Here is a 26,287-nt window from a genome sequence, read left to right as displayed (position 1 = left end):
GTTCTCTCATATTTATATGGTTATTCCTTCTTTAACAATACTGTACTTTCTACCAGTTTTCTTAGGACAGATGTAAAGCTAACTAGACTGTAATTTCCAGGATCCTCTCTGGATTGCTTTTTAAAAATTGGTGTTATCTTGGCCATTACATTTAATGTGCCACATGCACATGAAGGTCATTTATTCCAACACCATGCTCTGATGTTTCACTCTTTTTCCTTGCAGTAACCGTGTAACTGGGGTATATGAACTCAGCCTTTGTCGGGTGGCTGATGCTGGCAGTCCAGGTGAGAAACTTCTCTTCATCTTTGGCTTCACTTTCTGATGGTCCTAATTAGCATTGTCATCATGACAGGTCCATAGAGGATGCTGGGGTTGTGCTAAGAGGAAAAGAATGTAACATTAGGAGAGTCAATTTTACTGTTGCTATAAGACTTATTTAGTTTACTTGAATGAATATGGGTGGCCCTTTGCATCTTAACACCTGAATCGTAAACATCCACAGAAACATATCTGTCCGCAATGCCAGTGCAACATAACTTGAAAACTGCCCAAACATCATGCTTTTGGGGAAAGTGTTGTGAAAACTAAGTGTTGTGGAGACTAATAATGTTCCATTCCTCTGGTTGTATATTGAGGATTTGGGGCAGGGGGGAGAGGAAGGCTGCATGCCTTAACATTATGATCCCCTAAAACTGGGGTGCAAATCTAGCCAGTGGGCTGGACCCTTACCTTCCCCACTCCTCACAGGCCATTTTTAACAGGTAGGTGGGGCTGTCCCACCTGTCAATGACAACATCAGGCGACAGCACTTTGCAAGCACAGACCATCAACTGATGACTGGCGCCTGCAAAGTTGCATCTTTACCTGATGAAGGCAGATGGGCATGGCTTGGTCAAAATGACCTTGCCAACCAAATGAGGATTTAAATCTGTGCAAAGGCATTTGTTCTGTTAGTTATTTATGGTAGATAAGAACTATGGACTCCTAAGTAGAAACCGCTTTACCACTAGTACAGTATGCTTTATGTTCATTTCTCTATTCTTTTTTAATCGTGGAGTGTCTTGATGGGGAATATGTGCAGTTGGGAAATCTGCTTTAAAAGAAACACTGCCCACAGCTGCCCTGAAAAGAGAACCCTAAGCCCAATCCAGCAAAAGCATGACTGGAGCATGCCTAAAACATGCTTTGCGGACTGGGCATGAGCAATGCTGAATGCAACCTGCAACTTTGTCCTTTGCAGGCATGCAAAGAAGACGAAGGCGTGTGCTTGACACATCTGTGGCGTATGTGCGAGGCGAGGAGAACCTGGCAGGCTGGCGGCCCCGTAGCGACAGTCTCATCTTGGATCATCAGTGGGAACTGGAGAAACTGAGCCTCCTGCAAGAAGTAAGACTCAAGCCCAGCGGTCCTCATCCATGTCCGTGCTGGCGGGAAGGGTGGGAAGACATGAGGTGTATGGATTGACCTCTGTGTGAGATGACTCTCTGCAGATGTCTGTGACCTTACTTAGCCAGAGGTTTATTTCCACAGGTTGAGAAAACAAGGCATTACCTGCTTCTGCGTGAGAAACTAGAGACAACCCAGCGCTTGGGTCTCGATTCCCTTTCCTCAAGCTCCTGTGAAGACTCGGATTCCCGCAGTACATCTTGTGTTTCCTCTCCAATCTCAGCAGATGGTACCCCTGAGGGGAGGAATTTGCCACTGGACACCCCCAGTGAGAGGCAAAAAGAACTTGCTGTCAAGGTATAGGTTATTCTGGGGCAACACCATGCCAGTTACATCTTTGTTTTTGGCGTGGGATGGGAATAGCATCGCTAGAACCTGCATTCTCATGGTGCCCAAACTGCTGGATAATGGTTGCAAGTCTCAGCATTGCCTTTTGTTTATGAAACAGATGGTTTTCCCTGAGTGTGAGCAGGAGATGAGGGAGGGAGCGAAAATGAGATTTCTGAGCAGAGGAGATTGTGGTCATGCCGTAAATTTCTCTGTGCTGGTTTAGATTTTTCACATGAACGATACTGTCTGCTGTGGGAGGCTTAGAGGACATGCCAGTTACAAAGCTAGGCAAGGACTTTAAGGTCTCCCTCTGACAGGAACAAAACAGCAACAGGAAATTCCTGTCTCCACCCAGATCCAACTCGATCCAGTGTCACCTTATGGCTAAACAATATAATAACACTATCCCCACACATCATCTATATCCAACTAGTTACAAGGCAGCACTGTGATACCCAGCTCTGTTTAAGTAGATTGATACATGAAGATGTGGGTTTTGTGTATGCAGTATATGTGGTGAGGGTGTATGTGTGTCGAGTGTGTGTGTGTACTGTACAGTGGCCCTGCCCATTGCTGACATGCACCCTTGGAGATGTGGTAGACCATCAATGTGGTCCTCAAACTAGGAAAAGGGTTTACTATTCCTGCTGTACAGCATGCTTAGTATAATAGTTAATTCTGTCCTGGTTAGGGCCAAGCCTCTTTTTACAACCTGTATCTCTTAATCTCTCTTCCCCCTCCCCAAAACATCTTTTCTACAGTGCTTGCGCCTCCTTACACACACATTCAACAGAGAGTACACCCACAGCCATGTCTGTGTCAGCGCAAGTGAGAGCAAGGTAAGAGAAACTATGTGCTTTTGTGGGGTGCCCTGTCACTCAACAAAGATGTGTAAATACTGATGGAAACGGTGGTATGAAACTGTACCCACAGTGGCTAATTAGCTGTCAGGCCAGTGGCACTTTTCCTTCAGGGAGAGACAGGTGACTCTCTGAGGACAGAATTGTTGGGAATAAAAGTGCATGTTGAAAAAACACCCCATGACTATGTCCTTCTCTGCGAACATACAAGCAGAAGGGGAAGGGCTGTGGCTCACTGGTAGAGTTCATCCTTTGCATGTATAACATCTCTTATTCCACTCCCAGCATCTCTAGGTAGGCCTAGAAGAGACCTGTCTGAAACCCTGGAAAATCACTGCCAGTCAGTGTAAACAATACTGAGCTAGGTGGATCAATTGTATCAAGCAGCTTCCTATGCACCTAGAAACTTTTGCCACAGTGCCATGTTTGGGAAAATAAAAGGCATAGGTACCACAATAGCTCATTGGGCTGTATGCAAAAGTAGTCATACTCAGAGTAGACCCATTGAAAATAGTAGACATTAACTTTTAATAGAAATTGACTTTGATACTTATCCTCACCTTGTACTTCTTAGTTTAGATAGGCCTGCCGTAAAGGAAGCAGCTCCAGTAATTAATTCTTTTTATGTACAGCTATCTGAAATGTCAGTGACTCTGCTAAGAGACCCTTCCATGCCAGCCCTTGGTGGTTCCACCTTGACCCCCTCCTCCACCTGCCCATCATTGGTTGAAGGACGGTACAGTGGCACAGATGCCAGGTGAGAAAGATGGCAAAGCTAAGAATTTCAGATCAGTCTACAGACACATTTATGAGCACAGTTTCAGAGGCTGTGTCAATTTTTTTTAAGGAGGCCAAAGTTAAGTTGAAATTACCTGCCTTTCCTTTGCAGAACTCTGCAGCTCTCTTCAAGGGCAGAAAGCCCTGAATTTGAGCCCACAGTTGAAGGAGAACAAAAGAAATCCCCCACCTGTGGGCCTGAAGATGAAAAGGAGACCCAGCGCCTTTTGGTCCCTGATATTCAAGAGATCCGAGTCAGGTACAAGTTATGGGCTTGTGGAAAGGATCTTATTCTTGACTAAACTGAAGGACTCATTGATCTAAGTACATGGTACATTTCTTTTCCTCTGTGCCTCTTCCCTTGGGAGGGAAGCAGTTGCACAGTGAAGAATGCAATAATTATTAACAGGAGTGCATTCCTTTTGAATTTAGCAGAGCTATTTCTAAGAAATGAAAATGGGTTCTGGGCAAGACCCTGCAAGCAAATCAATTCCTCCAGTAGATCAGAAAATAGCTTGTTTTGTTATGAATTGGACCCCATTGCTTCTCTGGGAGTGACAGTGTCCACTCTCTCCCCATGAGCTCCCTAATACCTTTTTATAGTGGCTGTTACTGCTGTTCTGGCAGGGGTGGCTTGGAGAGGGTGGGGTGTCTTTCTCCTTTTCTTTCCCTCCTCCCTCCCTCCCTCCCTGTCACTTGGAATATGACCATGCCAATGAACCAGGTGGCCTGGAGGGAAAGGGGAGGAAATACAAAACAACTACCGGTATCTGACTTTTGGAAGACATCTGAAGGCAGCCCTGTTTAGGGAAGTTTTTAATGTTTGAAGTTTTATTCTGTTTTTAGTGTTTTGTTGGGAGCCGCCCAGAGTGGCTGGGGAAACCCAGCCAGATGGGCGGGGTATAATAATAATAATCATCATCATCATCATCATCATCTTCCCCACCTCGCCTTGCTGCTGCCCAAACAGCAGCAGCAGCCACTTGTAGGGCAGGTTGTGGAATGGAGGAGTTCTTCCTTGGCTTAGATTAACATCCAAACTAGAATGTAACTCAGGGATGTAACATTCAACATCATATGGAGGATGAGTAATGTCAGTGACTAATGTTATATTTTGAACCAAGGAATCGCACAGTCCAGTAATGGCATCACATGTGCCATCTCACTTAACATTTGCACCTCCCCACATGATAGGGGTAGCCATGCAGAAAAAGAGAAACGAAGCAAACAAGTCAAGAGTATAACTTCGGGGGCAGAGGCAGGAACAAAGGCACAGTTCTGATGGTACTAAAAATCTTTAGAAATCAATGTGTGTGGTGCAGTTTTTATGCAGTTACAAAGCATGATGCCAATGTGTCTCCTCTGCAGCCCTATTGTCTCCAGGAAAGGCTACCTGCACTTTCTGGAGCCCCACACAAATGGGTGGGTGAAGCGCTATGTGGTTGTGAGACGCCCCTATGTCTACATCTACAACACCGACAAGGACTCTGTGGAGAGAGCAGTCCTCAATCTCTCATCAGCTCAGGTGGAATACAGTGAAGACCAGCAGGCAATGCTGAAAGTAAGGACAACTTCATAGGTTGGGCAAAATCAAGAGAATCCACAGCTAGTGTGTCTGGGTAATTTATTGGAGACTGGGCTGTAAGGGAAAGAAGAGGCCATGGCAATGGCTAAAATCCAGGAAGAGTGTGAAGTACAGAGAAAGGAATGACAACAGAGCCAGAGAATCTTAATTGGCATAACCAGACCTGTTTCTGAACAAGCCATGTCAAGACAGCTAGAAATACATTCTGCAGGTATTGCAGTTAGTGTCAACCTAACACCTTGGTCTACTAGAAACAAACCAATTAACCTACAACAGATTTGATGTCTTAAGTATGGTTTATGGGACATCCTTTTATCCTCAGCTGTGATTTGACAGCAGTGCTGCTTCTTAGAGTAGGAGTGCGACCAAAGGCAAAAAGTGAGCAGAGCCATCTCTTTATACAGCATACTACATTCCAGCCACACAAAAGTCAGAGGCACCTACACCCACACATCTTTCCACTCCACACCTGGGCAAGCCAGAGCCATTACCCACAGTTCAAGAACACATTCCAGCCAAGCAAAGAACTTGAGGCAGGATTGTGGCCCACCTTGTTAGAGCCTGAGGAAATGTGGGGTGATGTAGCCTGGGAGAGTCATGAGGGCCAGATAGAGAGGTTTGGGGGACCACATTTGGTCCCCAGATCTGAGATTCTCCCCCACTTCTTTAACATCAAAATATATATTTTCCTTTAATGACATTGCTATGCTCATGATTTCTCCAGTCCTGAGCAAGACCTGCCGGGAGGAGGAGGGATGTGGGAGGTAAGAGCTCTTGGATCCTATCCCTCTCCTGTCCAGTTGTGCTTTAAGTTTAAATAGGAACCGAGTCTAAGGCTGAAGTGGAGTGGACATCTGGGCTGGATGATTCTGCAGGTAGACCATATAAGTAATAGCAGTGAACACTTTGAAGAATGGACATGTCCTCCAGGATGAGGACAGAGAGCCAGGCCTGACACCTACATTTGTAAAGGGAACTGTGATTTACGCATCTAGAGAAAGAAAGTGTTGAATTGTCTTACAAACTACAGTATTGGGGGTGGGAGCTGCTGCAATGCCAGTCATTGGATCTGGGACCATCTGGTTTGGCCTGTAATATATGCACTCATTGCATTCTAATGTATGCCCCTTTGCATGCTCCTCCTCTACTGAGTCTCACATGCAACTTTGCACCCGTTTTAGACCCCCAACACATTTGCAGTGTGTACTGAACATCGTGGGATCCTGTTGCAGGCAAGCAACGACAAGGATATGCATGATTGGCTGTATGCATTTAATCCTCTCCTGGCTGGATCAATAAGGTAACTGAATAGCTTAAAATCCCAAACCCCTCTCAACCCAGAATTCTTCAGCCTTGGGGGTCCTGATGTTGTTGAACTACAAGTCCTGCCATTCCCAAAAAGCTTAGCTAATGGTCAGGGATGATGGGAGTTGTAGTCCCAACAATATGAGGATCCAACGTTGAAGAACACCATCTAGAATAAGAGCAACATTCAAGGCTTCAACTGAGAAGTCTGGGTTTGTTTTTTTTGTCTCTTTGAACATGGGTTGGGATTCTGAAGATTCCTCTATCTTATTTCTTTTCTCTATCCTTTCATTTTTCTTCTTCCTTGGTTTATCTGACAGGTCCAAACTGTCTAGGCGGAGGACAGCCCAAACCAGAATTTAGCCCATCTCATCAAACCAAGTGAAATAATGGGTGCTGTTTGAGGGTCCCCATCTTAAATTTGGATCTCTTCTGTCATTCATCTTGCCAGATGCCTGCACCACAGAGCGATCCATCTCAAGTTACAGCTTCATTGGCCAAATTCATTTTTGTTGTAACTTTAGAAGCCTGGTACACCCTGGAATCCTTGTGCACATGTGATCTTCCGCCCATCTCTTTATTGGGTGACCTAGGTGACATATGACCACTAACAAAGCAAGTGTCTTTTTTTTTAAAAAAATGATTTAATTTTTAAAGCAACTGTTCAATTTAAGGAGAAAGGAATCTGTAAAAGTGTGAACATTATAAAACATGTTACTCAAAGGAGATAAAAGTGATAGGATTGTGTTCAGCTAATTCATAACTTATTGACATTTTACTTGATAGAGCAAGAAAGAGTAGTATGAGATTATATTTATAAAGTATTTATTTCTATTTACTTCACTGAAAAATGTACATTCTGTTTATCATGTGGTGTTGTTTTTTCCACCTACGCACATACATTATGCTGCATCTCATTTCTGCTAAAAGAAAAGATGTGGAAGTGAGTCAGTATAGTGATGGGAGAGGGCCCTGTCAGCTTTTTTTGTGAGCCTATCTTGGTTTTCTTTCAAATACCGCACTTGCTGCCTGGCAGGTTTCTTCTTCTTCTTTTCAGTCACCTAGCCAATGTTTGTTTTGTTCAACTAAGGGCCGAACTACATGTTACATGCAGATATGTATAACATTCCCCCAGTGTTCTTTATATAATGAAAACTAGCTTCAGGAGACTGTGATTAGAAGTGAAGGAATAGCAGTGAGGCTTTTGAGGAAGCATGTATCAAATTTTCCCCATTGTATTTTTTCTTCTCAAAACAGCCTCTTCCGGATGCCCATTTTGAGCAGAAGAATAGCTGGTAGGGAAGGGATTAAACACCCTCTCCCTTAGCATTATTTGTTCCCATGAGCAACCTCCCAAGGTTGCTTTTCATTTAAAGAAACAGTCAACACCCCCTCCCCAATCTGTCAGTGGGATGCTATGTGCATCTGCTTGTAACATTGAAATTGACCTTCAGTCTTAATAGGGATGTTTTGCTGGAGGTGAGTTCATGTTTCCCCCAGGAAAGGAATGGTGGGAGCGGGATTTGCTTCACCCTTTCCCCGTTGGCCATTATTCATGGCATCGGAGGAACAAGTTGGGCCACTTTATCACCATTCTTGTTGCAGGCAGTATTCAGTAAGTTCCTGTGACACTCACATAACCACATCCTACACAGCAGTTGAAATAATAACAGTTGCACTATCTGAGAGAAGAATTGCATTTTCCAAGGTACTTAATGAAAACTTTCACAGTATTTAGGGAACACTTGGGAGAAATACAATATCTGCTCAGCAGAAGTGCATCTTCAAGGGACAACGCCTGGGCTTCCCAGAATAAGTGAAAAACTACTGTATGTTTATTATACTCAAAACTGATTGTCTTGAAATACACAACTGTCATTTTCTTTTAAGAGAAAAGTAGGTTTGAAATGGATTATGTAGCAAGACTGAAAGGACCCTTGTATAAGATTGGAACAGTGTGTTATAAAAGAGACCTCTTTTCACTCTTCTAGTGATATGTTAAAAGTCTCCTTCAAAAATGCACCTGCATCTTAATCAATTATTTCTGGTAAAACAAATAGTCAATTTTATTTCAAATTAATAAGTTTTTTTGGCACCAATCAGTTAAGCATGACTCATATCTGATTTTAAGAATCTTCTGTTAACTCTTTATATATAGGATCCTATTTTACAGCCCACTCAAATCAATATGTGGTAGTTAATCCCCATGGTTTACATTCCCTTTATGCATAAACAGCAAATTTAAATACCCTTGGTGGCAACTTTGATTCATTTTAACATCCCAGCCTAAGTCTAAATATTATATAATTAAAATCCATAACTGATTCTCAGTTTCTAATCAGTGGTGATTATTACTCTCTTATCAGTGTCTGATCTAGTAGAAGCCTTTCAACAACAAAATTTGCACTCAAACAGCAACCAACCAATGAATTTCTCTGAAATGTCCTGAGTGATTGTCATGGTTTCAGTTCCCAGCTACCTTGGGCTACGTTGAAGAAATCACCTGAACTTGTTTTTAAAAAGAACAGGACAAGTACAGCCCTGAACATGTTTCTTGGAAGTAAGTCTTTCAGTGTTCAGTGGGGCTTACTCCCAAGTAATTATGCACAGGATGGGAGGCTTAATATAATCACCTTTCTTTTCTTTACTCCCTCTGAGTAAATGAAGGCTGTCAGAGGCTGATGTTCAGACTTGCCTTTTGAAAATCTGTCCTAGAACAAAGAAATCATATATAGGATCACAACATCTTTCATACAAAAACACAACTTTAAAAATACTTTACTTCATTTATACCCATATCTAATTGTCAAGAGATTTAATTATGTTAATGGCAATGGATGAAGAAGTTGTGTCAGTACCTTCCTTGTCCATACAATCAAGAGATGCAAAAATGTATGTGCAACCTTGCCTTGTGAATGAAGAAGTAGAGCTTGGAAGAGCTGCATTTTATGGGGAGCGGTAGACTGATAAGGGGCATGGCTTAGGTCAGCCAACCTGAAGACCATGTTCCCAACAGTGTGAATATTTGGCTACAGCCTGCTCTTGCTCAAGAGTTCCATGTTTCTGAGGCCAGCAAACCTCCAGACAATATGACTGACTTGAGTTAGGGATCAAAGGCTTGACCCAAAGCCCCTAAAAATCAAAGGCAATGTTTGAATCGGGACTTAAATGCAATGACAAAAATAATAATTGTGAACTCAACAAATTGACAGTAGCTTAATGGAGATTATCCAGTCTCCAACTAGCATGGGTATCCTAAAAAGGATTTGTTTGTTTAGTACTTTGGTTGGAATATTGAACAGAGATCTAATGGTCCATCATAGTGTTATTTAGATAACCCAGCATATTATAATATTTGGCATATTTTCTGCTGATTATGGCTTTATCCATTGCCAAAATGTCAAGCCACACTGATATAGTTGTCAACCACTCTTCAGACAATCTGAGAAGAGTCTCCACTGATTTACTGTCATTTTACCTAATTTGAGATGTAAAGATTTTTGAATGATCCTTTTATTAATTGTTTAATTTCAAGTATCATCTAGACCTTTGTTAGGAGGCAAAAAACAGCATTTCTGAATAAAGCATATTTTGGAAAGTCCTGCAGGAAAAGGAACCTATTAAATGAAGCATAAAATACTGACAGGATGGACTTCCATCTCTGCTCTTTTTCACACAACCATATCATTATAATTATCTCAAGGTGCAGGCTGGTGAGAGAAAATAATGTTATACAAGAAAAATAATTTCAGATTATGTCACACTTATCCCGTTCCATAGATTATATATTGGTTGGAAACTGGTCTTCAGTAACTGTAAAAGCCAGTGTTATTTTGTTCACATAAAACTCTTTCCCATCTCAATTATTGGGGAATAAGGAGCTCACCTAAAATATCAAATGCTCTCTGAACTGCCCTTCAGTAGGGGGATAGCAAAGCCCAGTATAAGTACTATAGTCTTATAAATTATCAAGGAGCAACAGGGAAGCAGAGAGACAAGTAAAAGCAGCACAATTAGCTAATAACTGTGGGACTAAGAGGCGATTGCTTATCCATATGGTAACATGCAAGTGTGACAACACAAGATGTATAACTCTAATATGCTCTTACTGTTTATTTCTGTTGTGTGTTCAATGAACTGTAGGGAGGATCACTATCATTCATGAGCTGTGGCTCGATATCAAGATCTTACTGTATAAAAATGAAGGTTGTGGTTACTTTTTATTTTTTATTAATCTTATTTTGCCTGTGCTTCCATTATCTAGTTTGTCCACATGAGTTCTTCCTGTGACATCATCTCCAAATGCTGGGAGACCATTTCTCTTGCTTTGTATATATGTGATTGCTGTGGGCACACCCTGTACCACTGTATAAATAACAATACTGAAGTAATCAAGTCTAGTTTTCTTGATGTCTTAAAGCTATTGAGTGTTGGAAATTAGGGTCTTCAACTGTTTGTGTACACTTAAGGCATTGTTCAGTTAAAGAAATAAATGTGGCATTTATGCAAATAGTGGACACTCTGTTCTTGACCTCTGGCTTGTTCTCTTAACCAAATGTATTGTTTCATCAAAACAAAGCATTCTGGCGGGGGGGGGATTTCAATTCAGAAGTAAACAAATATGGAAAGTACTATTTTCCCAGTTCGTACAAGAGAGCTTTCCTTTAAATATTCTGTCTATAATGTTGATGGCCAGTTGATGGCCATGCCCTGCAGGCCACATGCCAGGTGAGAAAAGTGCTCTTCTTATGCACAAAAGGAGACAAAAAGAAAGAATTATTATTATAGTGTTAAAATTGGGGCAAATAACTTTAAAACTGACACTTAACATTAATGTGGTCACCAGGCAAACATGTTTGGGGAGGACATTCCATATTGACAGAAAAGGTATTGTCCCTGGTAGGCACTCGCATAAACTTATGAAGGTGGGAAGCACCCAGACCAGAATTTTTGCTGACCATCTTAATACACAGGCAGATGCATGTGGGAGGTGGACTCTCCTAGTTCCTGGCTATGTAATATGTGACCCAATGTGGGTCAGAGCAAGCCTGGAGAATGGAGGATGACAGGGAGATGAAACAACAGAGAGATGAAAGAAAGGAGGAAAAACAGCTAACTAGGGTAAAAGGAGAAGAGGAAGCATGGGGGGTTATCAGAGCAGTTGTGGCCTGATAAAGACTTTCCTCTTTCAACATGCTTTTTAAGTTTAGATCTTTCGCAGTCTGCATCGGTGTTGGAATTGTTTTAAATACCGGTATGTTACTGCTTTGTTGCTTGTTGTTTGCCACCCTGGGCTCCTTTGGAAGGAAGGGCAGGAAATAAATTTAATAATAAATAAATAAAAGCACATGCTCTACCACTGAGCCTATGGACCACTTTGTTAATATTAAATACCCCTCCAACCCAGCATCACGGGACACCATTCCTTGCAACCTATGGCACCTCTGGATAAGCTGAAAGACATAGCAAATATTTTTTCTAACCACAATTCACTTAATGTAGGGTGGGTGGCCAGTTGCAAATGAGGACAGGGTTCTGTTAGAGTAGACCAAAGATCCGTCTTATTCAGCATTCTGTTCCGACAGTGGCCAACTAGGTGATACAAGAGCTACTTCGATTCCCTCTTCTACACAACTACTAAAGGTGCAGTAGCAATGTCTTATTTTGCCTCTAGCTTCCCAGCTAGAGCAAGGATGGACAAAAGCTAGATTGGAATCTACTGACCGATCTCTGTGAGAATTCCAGTTCATCAGCAAAGATTTTGAGTCTCGATCGGTCAAAACCAAAAATGGGCTTCCCCCCTTCTCAATTAGGTTACTGAGATTCCCGTTTGCTCGGCATCCTGTGCTCTCCTACCACTAGGGGGCTTGTCTACACTTCTCCTTGCCTTGAAAGCACGCTTTCCCACTTGTCTCGTGCTTTTAGGCACTGATACGAGCCGCTATGCCTTTGCCACACCGCCCCCCCCCCAAAAAAAACACTCGCTCTTTATCGTTAAATCAAGTCTCATCCACACTTCCTCTTGCCCTGCAGCACACTCAGGCATCATCTAGTGGTAGTTTCACATCGCTACAAAGATCCCAGCGGCTGGGGGAGGAGTTGTTTCAAAGTACACGTGTGGGGATCATTAATTTTACCTACACGGCCTTGTCTCTCTTAGAAGAAAGCTAACATGAGGGGCAAGATCCCCCGCCCGAACCCTTCGTCCTCTTGGTGCCCCATCAATATTTTCCACCTCCCCCTATTGCAAAAAGCATCTCACTGCAAGGAAGAAAAGTAGCCGGGAGAAAATCAGAACGCGGCGCGTCATCAGAACGAAAAACTGGGGGGCCGGCCCCTAAGGATGATTGGCAGGCGCCAACTCCTCCTTGATCCTTGAGCCATAGAGATAGGAATAACTGACTTACAACCTTCTAGCCCCGCCCTCCACAGCGGCTGGCCTATGAAAAGGCCCGCGTTTCTTTTGGTTGTTTTTTCCCCACATCGTTTGCCATCTATGTTTTGTACTGGGGAGGCTGCTCTAGCCACGCCCCTCTAACGGAGCGATTAGCCGAGGGGGGCGAGCAGCCAATGAGAGAGAGAGTCGCCTCCGCCTCACGGCGGTGATTGGCATCCAAGTGGGCCTTTGCGAGTGGAGGAGGAGGAAGAGGAGGTCGCCGCGGCTCGGGCCGGCCGCCGCCGAGTTCGAGGCTGGATGGATCTGTTCGGCGACCTTCCCGAGGCGGCCCCTTCGGCAGCTGTGGAGGCGGTGGCAGGTAAGTACTGCGGGCGCCCTTCGGTGCCTGGACTCCGCCGTCCGCTTGGGGGAAAGGAGCCTTCAGCTGTCGGCCTCAGCCTCCGGGAGCCGGGCTGGAGCTTAGCCGCCCGCCCTCCTTCCCTTCCCGGAGCCTTGAATTCTCCTCATTTCTCGGCGTGGAAGGGAAAGCGCCGCCTGCACTCGGGGCTACCTGCGCAGCCATGGTCCCTTCGAAGAGCGGCCAAGGCCCCAGGTGGGGGCATGCACGGGTTGTGTTGTTTTTTTAATGCCAGGATTAGCCCCGCTTTGCTAAACACGGTGCAGCACGCATGCGCGTGTGAACTCGTACACGGATGCACGCGTCGCATATTGACACCGGGATGCGCGCACGCGCGTCCTTTTCGTGGGTGAAAGCCCTAGCGTGCGCGCACACACACGCATGGGTAACGGCTGCCGAGGTACTGTAATTGCTGCTGCTGCTGCTTCCGTGACTTTCCAGTGCTGTATTGTTTTGACTGTTAGCTGCTAGGAAGGGTGGAGGAGCAACTGATTCTGCCCCAGGAGATTACACTTCGAATGATTTTTTTTTTTTTTTTTTAAAAGTCAATTTGTCCCTTGTGGTCACTTGTTCTCTAATTGATGTCTGTTGATGCTTTTTGTTTTTTTAGGGAAAGAAGGGCAGAAAGGAATTTTGCTTTTTGATGAACTTCCATCAGTCAGCAGCACTGACCTTGGTATGATTCTTGTATACATCATGTCTTTTGCTGACTAGCATGGTCATCTCCTTTTTCTCCTTTTGTTTTGTTAGTTAGGCCCTGTAGTGATGTGCCCTCCTGATGCCTCAGGAGAAGACTAGCAGGCACTCTTAATCCTCTTCATGTATGTAACTTGCTTTGAGAAAAGCAGGACACCTGTGCTCCTTGACTAATGTTTTTCTTTATGGCAGTTCTTCAAGCCATATGTACTCTTTGTCCCAGCCCCAACTTACTACATGTACGTCAAAACTCCATCACAAAGTGGGCCTTTACTCCTGGGCAAGAAGTTGTGTTTATTATTTATTAATGTGCATTCATTACTTGCTATGTAAAATGTCTCCAAGTGACTTTCACCACAAGCTTGAACACCACAACACACTAGGGCAGGGCCTTTGATCCTGCAGATGTTTCTGAACTACAACTTCTGTGAGCCCCAGACAGATGGTGGGCATTTTAGTTCAGTAATGCTTGGAGGCTAAAAGTTTCCCAAAATGTGGGTAGGGTATCATCATATATGGTCCCAATTAAGAACCAAATGCCTGAGTAAACAGGAACATTTTTGACTGGCACTTAAAAGTGAATAATGATGGATATTGTTGCTACTTCTGGCTGGGAGAGTTCTCTGACTCAAGGTGCCTGTAGAATTGGGAAGATGCTGTGCTGATGTCCCAACTGTGATTTACCCCTTGGCTGAATCCTGTCTCTTTGTTTAGCATGGGTGCCATTCCTGTATCACAGGGCCTTGAGCATCAATGCCTACATTTGTAATGTGTAGCTACATACCTAAGTTTGCTTTTGTTCTTCAGCTTGCTACACAAGCAGCATTTCTACATAGCACTCAGCTTTACCGGTAGAGTGATTACAGAGACATTGCTGATAATGCAAAGGCTGGTTGCTGTAGAATAGACATTTTAGCTTGGCAGTGCTGTTTTATAGATTGTGTGTTCTTTATGAAACTACCTAAGAAATCTGTTTGCTCTGGGACCTGGATTCTGGACACATGTTTCATTTTGTTTTAGGAACCGGAGGCTCTTTGCTTTTTGATGACCTCCCACCTGCCAGCAGCGGAAACTCAGGTGAGCAGGATTCTCAAGATTTCTGTTTTGCTGTTGATTGCACTGTTGTAATAGGATCACACCTGAGAATGAAACATGCTTGAGTCCTTCAGAAGTTGGTTAACTCAAGGGCTTCATCAAATGGTCACAGGTGAACATTTTCAGGCTCAAAAGTAGTGGTTTGAAGGAGGTGGATTGTTCTCTCCACACCACACCCTCTTTGTCTCTTCAGCTTTTGTGTGTTGGCTGTTCACTTCCCAGCTGGCAACTGCTTTGGTACCATCTTTTATTGCTGTTGATGCTAGAGCTTCCTCTACCTAGGATTATAAAAAGGGGAAATCAAGGGTGGTGTAGCCAGTGTTACAGCATAATTACAGCATAATTTGGCCCATCCCATCTGGCTGCATAATTCCAGCCAGTCAGGGATTGTGTACTCTGTCACAGTATCACTTGAATAAATGACTTGGATAAATAAAATAACTGACCAACATTTTGTTCCTCAGCTTCACATCCTGCAGAGCAAGTTTCTCTTCCCGTGAGCCATGGGAAGGGAGAGAAGAGGAAATCCATGGAGGGAGAGAAGAATGGGAGTGAAGAACTTGTGGAAAAGAAAGTTTGTAAAGGTTTTCAGACACTCTGAAGCCACATATTTTCTATTCTACTGCTGCCATAAATTAGGGCAAAAGTGAGATTGTTTCCTGTTGTGATCATTCTTAGGAATGAACAGGGGGAGGAGTATAAGATGCTCATGAACAAATGTCTCACCTCTGCAGAGTTTCCTGCTTTTAAGGGTACTCTTACACTTGTTTACTTGCAGACACTATTGTGTCTATATTATATCGGTAAGCCGTGTTTCCTCCAAGGAGCGAAGGGCAATGTATGTGTCTGTTACCCTCTCTTCTTATAACATCTTTGTGAGAGAGGCTGGTGGCGGTAGCTATCTTTTTCATGACAATTCTGGGTTGCTTTTCAAGCAGCTCAGTCCTCAGTGTGGCTCACAATAACAAGGTGCTGTGCACAATTCAAAACAAGAATTGCCTAATAAGATGGACGAGGATCTGAAGACAGGCCTGTGTCCATGTCTCTTTTTCCACTGCTATGAAAGCATTTTTTCTTGGTGCTGTTTGCAACATAGCCTAACTGCTGCCATGTCATACAGCCTCCACCTGTTTCCTTGTCTGTCTCTGGTAGGAGGCTTCTTAGATTATCCAAACTAACCTGGAGTGTAGAAGCAAAAACATCTCTCGATCTCCCAACTGAATTGTGATGTGGCAGCAGTGGCATGACGCAAGTCAAATTCACATCAACTGCATTTGTTGATTCAAATTCACATCAACTGCATTTGTAGAAATCCCTGAAGTGTACCATGTTGACGTCTTCTCTGCTGCACCTGATCAAGCTGTAACTGTGTAGTCTAGTGCTGTGGTGGCTAACAAAGTAATGCCACAAGGTTTTAAAATTAAGAATATTCTGGGTTCTAAACCCAGTTGAACAGCTTTTTCCTTTTAGAATATATTCTGCCAGCAGATTCTTCATGAATGTGATTACAACTTGGGAATGTTCCTACACTGCCTTGAATGGTGCTTTCAGTCTTTTGTTTTATTGGGATTGCTATTGTACTCTTAATTGGTGTGTTCTAGTCCATAATGTTGCTGTCTAGTAGTCTAGTTAAAGCTTTACATGTAGTTTGTTACCAAGAATGATACTGTCTTAAGCAAAATGGCCACTTAATGGGATGTTGTGCAAAAGGGAGCTCAAGGATTGAATCCTGTGTGTATCTTTTGCTTTCTTTTTAGACTCTGCAGGTATCCTTGGTCTGAAGGGCTATGTGGCAGAGAGGAAAGGAGAGCGAGAAGAGATGCAGGATGCCCATGTCATTCTGAATGATATCACAGAAGAGTGCAGCCCTCTCCCCTCTCAGATGTGAGTATTATATTTGCATATGATCATAATTGATGTGGGTGTCCTACTTTGTGCTGTATAGCCTGCTTTGTCATATGTGGACAATAATTTTGAAGTTGTCTTTCAGTTGATTTGGTGTCTGGAAATAGCGTTTTCCTTTTTGAAATGTGTTATGCTAGCAATGGTTACTAGGCATAATATCTATATAATAAATTAGCTCTGGTGTTGGAGATGGCATGCCTTTGAGTGCCACCTGCTGGGGAACACTGGTATAAGAGTGCTGTTGCACTTAGGTCTTGTTTCTGGGCTCCTAGACCTAGAAAACATTTGGTTGGCCATTGTGGGCACAGAATGCTAGACTAAACGGGCAGTTGGTATGACTCAATGTGATTCTTCTGTTCCTATTGAACACACACATTCACACCTCAATGCACCTTTCCTCACAGATGTAATTCTGGGAGAAACAGCAGAAAATTGGGCCCAAGTTACCCAAAAAGAGCACATCAAATATATGCTTTCCATCCTTTTTATTCTGTATTCTTCTAAAGAGGCAAGATCTAGAATTGTGTAACTGTTATGATTCTACCAGTGGCATTGGAAAACCTAGGATCTGAGTCCTTGTTGATACCAGGGGCTGCTTCACACATTGACAAATTCATAATTTAAAGAGAAATATGAAACCTGTAAGTAGGCCTGTTTTGTATTGCAATCCATGTCGGGAATAAGGACCCTGTTGCCCTCCACATGTTCATGGACGCAACTCTGGTAATCCCTGACCATTGGGCATGCTGGCTGGTGCTGATGTTGGGAGTCCAACAGCATCTGTTAAACACCAGATTGCCTACCCTTGTGGTACATGGATGAGGGAGGGTTGTGCTTTTTGCAGATTGCTAGTGATGCAAGCTCAGCACATCATCAGTTTCTTGGCCACTTCCAGAGAGTGGGGTCAATCTTGTTTTCCTTTACAGTACCCGTGTATCATACTTTGCTGTCTTTGATGGCCACGGAGGAGTTCGAGCTTCAAAGTATGCAGCACAGAATCTGCATCAAAACCTGATCAGAAAATTCCCTAAAGGTAAAATTGGGGGTTGGGGAATGCAGTATGTGTGCAGTATCATTCTCTGGGGTTTTCTGCTTCCTGGGCACTAGTTTTAAAGCAGTGTTGTTGTTGTTGCTGCTGCTGCTGCTGCTGCTGCACATTGGTGAAGCTTGCTCAGAAGAAACTAAATTTGTGCTTGTTTGGGTACACAATGCCCAGTACTTTTATCAGCTTCACTGGCTCCCAATCCATTTCTGGACCCAATTAGAACTCCTGGTTTCAATTATTTGTTTCCCTTAAAATTGTATCCTGCCTTTATTACACATTGAAAGCCAAGTTGGCACACCTGTGACTCCAGGGTGGCCTCTCACTCAGGCATTGGACAGACCCAGGCCTGCTGAGCTTCAGCATGGTGTCCCTTCACACCATAGTCCTTGGGTCCTGCTTAAGCCCTAAACAAATTGGAGCCAGGCTATTTGAAGGATATATTTACCCAAACTCTGACATTGCCTTCAGGCGTCCTGTTCTGCAGTCCTGTGCCAAGTGAAGGGTGGTGGGTAGCCTCTAGGGAGACAGCCTTCCTTGCAGGGCCACCCAGTTGCAAAGTGCTCTCCCTGAACAGTTAATCTGAATTGCAGAATTTCATTTTTCTCATAAAATGTATACACTGCTTGATTGTAAAAATAACAAACAAAAAACCTCAAATCAGTTTACAAAAGGATAAAACCATAAAATCAGGGAAATTGCAATATCTTAAAACATTACAAGAAGTTAAAATACTAGAACATTACAAGAAGTTAAAATACTAGAACATTACAAGAAGTTAAAATACTAGAACATTACAAGAAGTTAAAATACTAAAACAGATTAAAATTCACACCAGCATTTATAAGCATCTGGGTAGGCTTGGCCAAACAGGAATGTTTTTAGCAGACACTGGAAATTAGTATTTTAGTCATAATACATTCCGTAAGCAAAATTTCAGGTAAACCTGAGCAGCAGAATATGCTATTCAGAATATTTGTCTAGCACAGAATATGTTTTGAGGGAAGTAGCTAATCACTTCTTTCGTGTTCATAACAGGAGATGTGCCCAGTGTTGAGAAAACAATAAGAAGATGCCTTCTGGACACCTTCAAATACACAGATGAGGAGTTTCTCAAGCAGGCTTCCAGCCAGTAAGTGTAAACTTTCCAAGTATATAGGCCAGGCATAGGCAAACTTTGTTAGAGATTGCAAATTGCCTATGTGCAGAAATGCAGCTGTCTATCTCCGAGCAATCAAGCAATTAACTAGTTGGCAGAAAGCCCAGATCTGCTCTCTCTCAGACCCTTAGCAATGACCTGTGATTGGTCAATGAGTTCCTTAAGAGTGAGCTCTGTGTGAGAGCTGGTTAGTGTGGTTAGTGTGTGATGCAGGTGTTGGTGTGGAGAAAGTGGTCAGTGTAGAGAGAGAGAGACAGAGGAAAAGATTTTATGTTTTGTTTCTTTTATTTTGTAAAGTCTGTACACAGTAGCTTATGGATACTAGTTGTTTCAATAAATACTGTATATAGTTATCCAGTGAGTTGCTGAGTTCCTGCGTTGTGCTGTCCAGTCAATTACACAACAGCCAGAAGCTTCCAGAAGAGTCTGTGTCTAACTCTGCGGTGTCCAGGAATACGTTATACTCCTGACACTAAATCTTAAGACTACAATTCCCATCATCCCTGACCACTGGTCCTGTTAGCTAGGGATGATGAGAGTTGTACGCAGAAACATCTGGAGGGCCGAGTTTGCCTATGCCTGATATAGGCATTGTGTTAAGCGTATTTGGGACTGTATCACTTCAGAAAAGATGTTTGCATGTTTCGCCTTGCCAGATGTTCCCTACAGATGAGAAAGAAAGTTGTCAAGTAGCATTAAAACAAAGCCACCTTCATAACCCCCCCCCCCCGCCGCTTTTTAGCTCCTGCAGAGCCAGTGTGGTATAGTGGTTAAAGTGAGACTAGGACCTGGGTTCAGATCCCCACACACTTCCACTCACCTTAGTCCGGTCACTGTCTCTCAGCCAAACCTACCTCACAGGGTTGTGGGGATTCATTGAGGCGGCAAGAACCATTTATGCCACCTTGAGCACCTTGGCAAAAAAGTGGGCTGTAAATGCAATAAATACATAATAATAATTTGATAACTATTTTTCCATTGCCAGAAGTCTTTGTGGGTGTGTGTATACATACTCAATTGTCCTCCATGTGGACTCAACCATTCCAAAATGCAAGGAGGGCTGTAGCACAGGTGTGTTCTTAAACTTATGAGTGGTCCATTAATCCCCCCCCTCTTTTTTGCATTGGGCTATCAGTCTCCATAATTGTGTAGCATGACTCTTGGAACAATTTGGAACTTGCTTGAACTGACTTTTTTTGTTTCCACTTGTACTTACAGGAAACCTGCCTGGAAGGATGGCTCCACAGCAACCTGTGTGCTGGTGATTGATAATACTTTGTATATTGCCAACCTTGGAGACAGCAGGGTAAGCAGCACTAGAAGTTGTGGGTCCAGTTTCAATACATTTTTCTTGTTATTGAGTGAGGCTAATATTCTCATTTCCACCAAAAGATGCTATAGCAGCTGTACCTTAGCACTGCCATTACCTTGCAATACGTCCAGCAAATTTAGTTGTTGGGAGGAAATGTTCTTTGGAGCAGCTCTGTGATCCGTTGGATTTTCTTGGTGAACTCTAGGTGGCGTTACAGACTCAGCGGTGGTGTCTTCTATCAATTTTTAAGATGTTCTCAGCTCAAGCCAATTTCAGGCCCTGGCCATTTTATATGTGAGGCAATAGAGTGACACCGCTTAGAAATTGTTTAAGGGTTTGCTTAATGGAAAGCTGTATCCTATAATGCCCCAAGTAGAGACTTGCAATCCTTGCTACTTGCTCATGAGGGTTCTTCTGTCAGTGCAGGCACTTCTGTGTCGCTACAATGAAGAAAGTCAGAAACATACAGCCTTAAGTCTCAGTAAAGAACATAACCCAACTCAATACGACGAGCGGATGAGGATCCAAAAGGCTGGAGGGAATGTCAGGTAATAGAGGCAGCTCAAGGGCTTCTCTTCTCTTCCTCCAATAGCTCTTCAGCAACATTTTGGTTTTTTAGCTGCAGCCCCCCCCCCCCGGCCTCCCAATGTAAATGCTCATTCGAACTGTGGAAAATTCTTATTAACTGTTAGCTGTAGACTATGTGAGTTGGCTTTTGTATTTTGTTAGAAGTCATCATTTAACTATGTAGATAAATGTTAATAATTGAAATAAGTTAGTATTTTCCTAGCTATATAGAGTATGAATATGAGTTGGTACTGTCAGAGTATGTTTCACATGTGCATGCAGGCACAAAGTACGTATTTATTGGTGGGGTGTATAAAGAATGTGACTCTGTAAAAATGTCAATGCATCTGACTTTGGGAGCAAACAAGGCCCTTTAACTGCTGGCCAGATAGCTTTAATCCAGCTGCTCAGATGCCAAACTCTCTTCTTAATGAGACCAAGTGTTCTTGATTCTTCCTGAGATCCCTTTAAAGAGTGGCTGGGAACAGGGAGATGACAGGGTTGAATGTAGCTCCTTATACTTGAAAAGCCTGCACATGGCCCATTCATGTTGCCACTTGGTCTCCTAATGAAGATTTTTTTCCTTGAATTTCTCAGAAAAAGTCCTGCAAGGGCACATGGGAGTGTGCCATACTGAACAAGATCAGCCAACTTTTAAATGAATGCATAACTAGGGCAGGTGTTCAGATCATATTAACAAATTAACATTCAAGTGCCAATTTGTGATCAAAACATATTGCTTTCTCTTAAGTTCTAATAATTATACAGTAAAGTTGTGGAAGGAATTGTGTAGACTACTTGTGAAGCATCTAGCTAGAGTCTGTAGGAAACTGGTCTCACCTTGGTCCCAAATACTTCTAGCTTAGAAGTGGCGAACCCTTGGCTCTCCAGGTGCTGCTGGAATATCTCTCCCGTCTTCTCTGAACGTTGGCAATGCTGCGTGGGACTGCTGGGAGTTGGGCTCTCAACAATACCTGCAGGGCCACAGGTTCCCCATCCCTGTTCTAGCCTGACAACTTTAGGGATTAAACCCAGTGGCATGCTGGAATAGGCTCTCTCTCCCCACTTTTGTAGGGAAGGACGTGTCTTGGGTGTCCTGGAAGTCTCTCGCTCCATTGGGGATGGGCAGTACAAGCGCTTTGGGGTCATCTCTGTGCCAGATGTCAAGCGCTGCCAGCTTACACACAATGACAGGTAAAACCTGACACAAGTACACAAATGCAGAGAATACAAGTGGGGTGTCTTTAGAATAAACCTTTAAATCACTCCTTGTGTTCTGTTTTGTTTCTAGGTCCTTTTTTTGCATAAAACATATCACTAATTGCTCTTCCAGGTTTATCCTCTTGGCTTGTGATGGTCTCTTCAAAGTCTTCTCACCAGATGAAGCTGTGAACTTCATTATGTCTTGTTTGGAGGTAAGGGGAAGATAGGCTTGAGTGAGGAGAGACAGGACTGCTTGTTAGGAAAGGAATGTGGAAGAGGAACTACACTCACTCTTGTTCTTTGGCTGGCATGTAAGACATCCACTTGATGGGTTGTGTGCCCTGATTCAACCAAGCAGGGACCATGTAAACTTCAGCGTATGTCTAGTTGCTGTTTCAGGTGGGAAGGGGGCAGAAGAGAGATGGTCCCTCTGTCCCTATAACAGCAGGTGGCAGGGGGGCTTGTGGCGAGTTTGAGAAAACACCAAAACATTCCCTTCAGATGACAATGCAAGTAGCTAATTGCAAAAATTTGGTTGAGGCCCTTTTCTGAGTGTTTCTGTTTAAATGAGATGAGGCTGTTTGCTGTGAAGGAAAGAGCCCCTTCACTGGTGACATCCCAGCCGTGGAATGCCTTCCCCCAGAAAAACTCCATTGATGTCTATGTTGTGGCCTTTTCAGAGCCAGCTGAAGACCCCCCAGCTTTCTAGTTCTAAAGACACATTTTTAGTGCTCAATAGATACTGTCACTACTGTATCCTCAGCTACCGATTTTACTTTTATTACAATACAGCACTTTTTTAAAAAGTGTTTTTAACTTTATGTCCATGTTTGTACTTTATAGTGTACCGGGGGTGTGGGTGTTGAAAAGTCCCTGTACTTCCCAGATAATTTTTTGTGAACGAATGATATACAAACATTGTAAATAATTAGAAGTTACTCTGGGAATGATAAGACATGGGCATTGAAGTGCTCTCAGCAAATTAAGTGAAAAGAAACTACCCTGCGTTTGTGTATTCTGCTTTCCAACAGGACAAAACTATTCCCACGAGAGATGCCAAATCAGCTGCTGATGCTCGGTATGAAGCCGCCTGTAACAGGCTGGCCAACAAGGCTGTGCAGCGAGGGTCTGCAGATAATGTCACAGTTGTGGTGGTCCGGATTGAGCAGTGATGCAGAGAATAGGTGCAAGTGAGGTCCTTAGCAGCATGCAGTGGATTTAATGGAACAAGTTAGTGTGCCTGTGAGTGTGTGTGTGTGTATGTAGGGTTTCGGTTGTGTCCCCCCCCCCCCAATGCTCTTATTTGTAAATAAAAGGTTTTTTTCCTAACTGTTCAAGTTGGTTCATTGTTTCATAGAATCACAATTGGATGGAATGGGGCCATCTAATCCAGAATTCTCACTGGGTGAACTTCTTAGATAAAATAGTGTACAGTTGTTTGCTCATAGTGCTTGACTTGCACAAGGCACCTTGTTCTTTGTCTTCCAGAACCTTAGGCACAAAATACATGCATTTTGTGTTGGTTACGTAGAGGAAGGAAATGATGTATTGAGCTTCATGACTTAAAAGATGCTCCAGAGTTCAAAACGGTTCAGTACAGCTTGAGAGAACTAACTATGCATTCATAGTTGCCTTTCAGGAATTTCCCTTTCAGGCAGTTGTAATAATCCATCTGGAGTTTTAAAAAGCGGCTGTTAATTTTGCATGGAAATTGCAAAAAGAGGATCACGCAGGAAAGTTTTTGGGGGTGTGATCTCACAGCAAAACCCACTGGATTGCTCTCTGCACCTCTTTAAAGGGCATACTCTTGCTGTTGGCAAAAGGTAGGTATCAAAAGCTAAACTTAAAAAGATGTTGAAAAGCTGGTATGTACCTTAGTTGTCATCTGGTAATAGAAAGTAAAGGTTCATGGTTGTGCACACTTGTAAGTACTGGTGTACTCACTCTTGAGTAACTGGGAATACACCAAGCTCTTTGTAGTAGAAGCTACATCTGGTATATGATCAGATGGGGATAGAAAAGTAAGCCACACTTGTGTGATGCTGAGACTTGAACGTGACATTTTTGGTAGGAAGGGTCTAATATTTTTCATAGCAAATAAGGACTATGTCATTATGAGTTTAAAAGGTTTCAGTTTGCAAAAGATGAAACACGAACTCTGGAGATTTTTAAGGCTACTTTATAACTGCATCTGCATGACTTGAGGCTTCTACATTGGGTCACTGGCCCTTGAATGAACCGACTCTGGGCAAGCGATGGCACACACTCACACGCAAGTCACCACTTGATGTTTTGCATGTTTGAATTCAGTCACCAGATGTCCTCTGTGATCATAGATCTGTTGTCTTAAACGGTTCATAGCAGTTGCTTTAGCAAAAGAAGCCAATTAATACAAGGGAAAGCATTTTTTTAAAATTAGAAACTGTATTGAAAACAATCCATTATAATTTACAGAAAGTACACTATGGTGCAACAGTTTGTGTCAGTGCATGCACATACACTCAGCCAATCAGAACGAAAGATAAACAGACATCTGAGAATGCAACAGCTGTAAAACTAAGGGTGTGTGGTACGTGTGACCTTCTCCAACACTATTCTGTATCGCAAGTCTGAAAAAACACCACTTTTTCTCTTACAGCCTTGGTTATTTTGTATATTCCTTCTCTAAGTAAATAAAATGCATTTAACAGCAAGTGCATAAATATATTTCTTAATATAGTGCAATAAATAGACCTGCTTATAATAGAAGCTTCAGTGGGAAGGCTAATGCTGATTGCGCTGCAGGGCAGGGCACCCCCTTGGCCTTATCAGGCTGTGTGGCATTTCCAAAGTGAGAAGGGGTGGGTGTATACAGTTTACTGAGAATTTGCCTTTTCTAAAACCTAACAACTTAATATTTGGCTGCCCAGAATCCTTTTCAGTATGCTCTGCCTCTTAAGAATTTTTTTTGGCTTTGAGGGAAATAAACTTTCCCTGTTCCTTATTCTTTGAGAGAAAAAAGGAATGAAAGGCAAGGGGAGAGCAGCTTACCTGTCAGTGTTACTCTATGTTAAAACCAATCCTTGCATGTAGAAAGATTCAGCTATCAAGAACTTCTTGCCTTGCTAGATTTCTTGATGCAGTGAGTTTTTCCACAGCACTGTGTACTGACTGAAACGTGGCTTTCTGCATTCTGAACTGTCCTATTTTAGACTGATCTGTTTAAACTGATTTAAACTGATCTTGTAAGAACTTACCCAAGAAACAAATCTTGTTGAAGCAGAGGTGGTGCTCCCTTATGAAAATTTCCACGATGACTTGCAGGGACTGATTATATAAAATAGAGCAGCTGGGGCAACCTGTTACCCAAGTAACATCTCAGGCTAAAATAGATAAGGGTATGTGTTCATCCCACACACTTAAAAAAACCACACAGGAGCAGTTCTAATGCCTGCCTACGTGCCCAAGGTTACAGTAATAGTAGAAGAGGGTGGTGCTGCATTCGCAATTCTTGGATATCATACTTTAGGGTGTACACAGCCGCAGAGAAAATAAGGACAGTTACTAAGAAATGGAAATAACCGTCTCTTCCCTCATCACGTAGTTAGGTTCAAAATAAGTGGCACTAAAGCTGGGCTTCATGCTAAACAGACAGTGCAATCTAATTGACCTAAGGCAGGCATTTCCAAAGTCCGTTTTGGGGGCCTAATCCGGCCCACGGGTTAGTTTAATGCGGCCCCTTTGGCAGTTTATTTCCTGGGGTAAAATCCTAAGAAAACCTCAACAACTTCAACCCAAAAAAGCTCAACAACTTCAATCCTAAAAAAAAAGTTAACAACTTTGGTTGGCCTCTTGGTCAGCCCTCACGGCCCTTCACTTCATCAAATCTGGATCTCTTTGAAAAAAGTTTGGACACCACTGGCCTAAGGTAATAGAAAGCCCCTAGCTAACAGTGGACTCAATAAATAGCCTACCATCTCATCTCTTTCTTTTTAAAACCCTGCTCTAAGTATGATAGCCAATCTCCCCAATGTTATTTGAAAGTTAGCAATGGATATTGGGCACCATGCAGCACCAATTCTGCTTGTGGTTGAGGAAGTCACCAGACAGGCAGAAAACCAGCAAAAGTTAGCACTTTTAACTTAGAAGACTATGAACCAATGAGATAGTAAAATATATATAATCCTTTGCTAAAGGCTTTTCTGTTGAGCGCAAAACAGCATGTATGC

At 42.9% G+C, this 26,287-nt stretch overlaps 2 protein-coding genes across 22 annotated transcripts in view; both read left to right on the top strand.

The window, feature by feature from the left end:
* Positions 1-6,936, top strand: part of KIF1A (kinesin family member 1A) — a 110,636-nt gene extending 103,700 nt beyond the window's left edge. For all 20 annotated transcript variants that reach the window (XM_033150052.1, XM_033150051.1, XM_033150045.1 and 17 more), the window contains 9 exons: positions 226-287; positions 1,244-1,389; positions 1,534-1,746; positions 2,541-2,618; positions 3,272-3,396; positions 3,529-3,675; positions 4,785-4,977; positions 6,183-6,301; positions 6,627-6,936. In XM_033150052.1, coding sequence (XP_033005943.1) covers positions 226-287; positions 1,244-1,389; positions 1,534-1,746; positions 2,541-2,618; positions 3,272-3,396; positions 3,529-3,675; positions 4,785-4,977; positions 6,183-6,301; positions 6,627-6,669 — 1,126 coding nt within the window. In that variant the 3' untranslated portion in view covers positions 6,670-6,936. The remainder of the gene's footprint in view (positions 1-225; positions 288-1,243; positions 1,390-1,533; positions 1,747-2,540; positions 2,619-3,271; positions 3,397-3,528; positions 3,676-4,784; positions 4,978-6,182; positions 6,302-6,626) is intronic.
* Positions 6,937-12,911: 5,975 nt separating this feature from the next.
* Positions 12,912-23,390, top strand: ILKAP (ILK associated serine/threonine phosphatase). Of its 2 annotated transcripts, none has more exons than XM_033150033.1 (12): positions 12,912-13,061; positions 13,711-13,772; positions 14,813-14,873; positions 15,356-15,475; positions 16,649-16,775; positions 17,723-17,829; positions 18,877-18,970; positions 20,216-20,303; positions 20,736-20,857; positions 21,951-22,070; positions 22,210-22,291; positions 23,111-23,390. In XM_033150033.1, the coding sequence occupies exons 1-12, from the start codon at positions 13,001-13,003 to the stop codon at positions 23,249-23,251; spliced, it is 1,185 nt and encodes a 394-aa protein (XP_033005924.1). In that variant the 5' UTR covers positions 12,912-13,000; the 3' UTR covers positions 23,252-23,390. The 2 variants fall into 2 exon arrangements, with proteins under 2 accessions (XP_033005924.1, XP_033005923.1); XM_033150032.1 differs by having other exon boundaries at positions 12,913-13,061; positions 13,711-13,776; positions 14,817-14,873; positions 23,111-23,389.
* Positions 23,391-26,287: the final 2,897 nt, after the last annotated feature.

The sequence above is a fragment of the Lacerta agilis genome, chromosome 5 (assembly GCF_009819535.1).
Source record: "Lacerta agilis isolate rLacAgi1 chromosome 5, rLacAgi1.pri, whole genome shotgun sequence".
Lineage (NCBI taxonomy): Eukaryota > Metazoa > Chordata > Lepidosauria > Squamata > Lacertidae > Lacerta > Lacerta agilis.
Note: the sequence above shows the minus strand (reverse complement) of the source record. Positions and strands in the feature narration are given on the sequence as shown.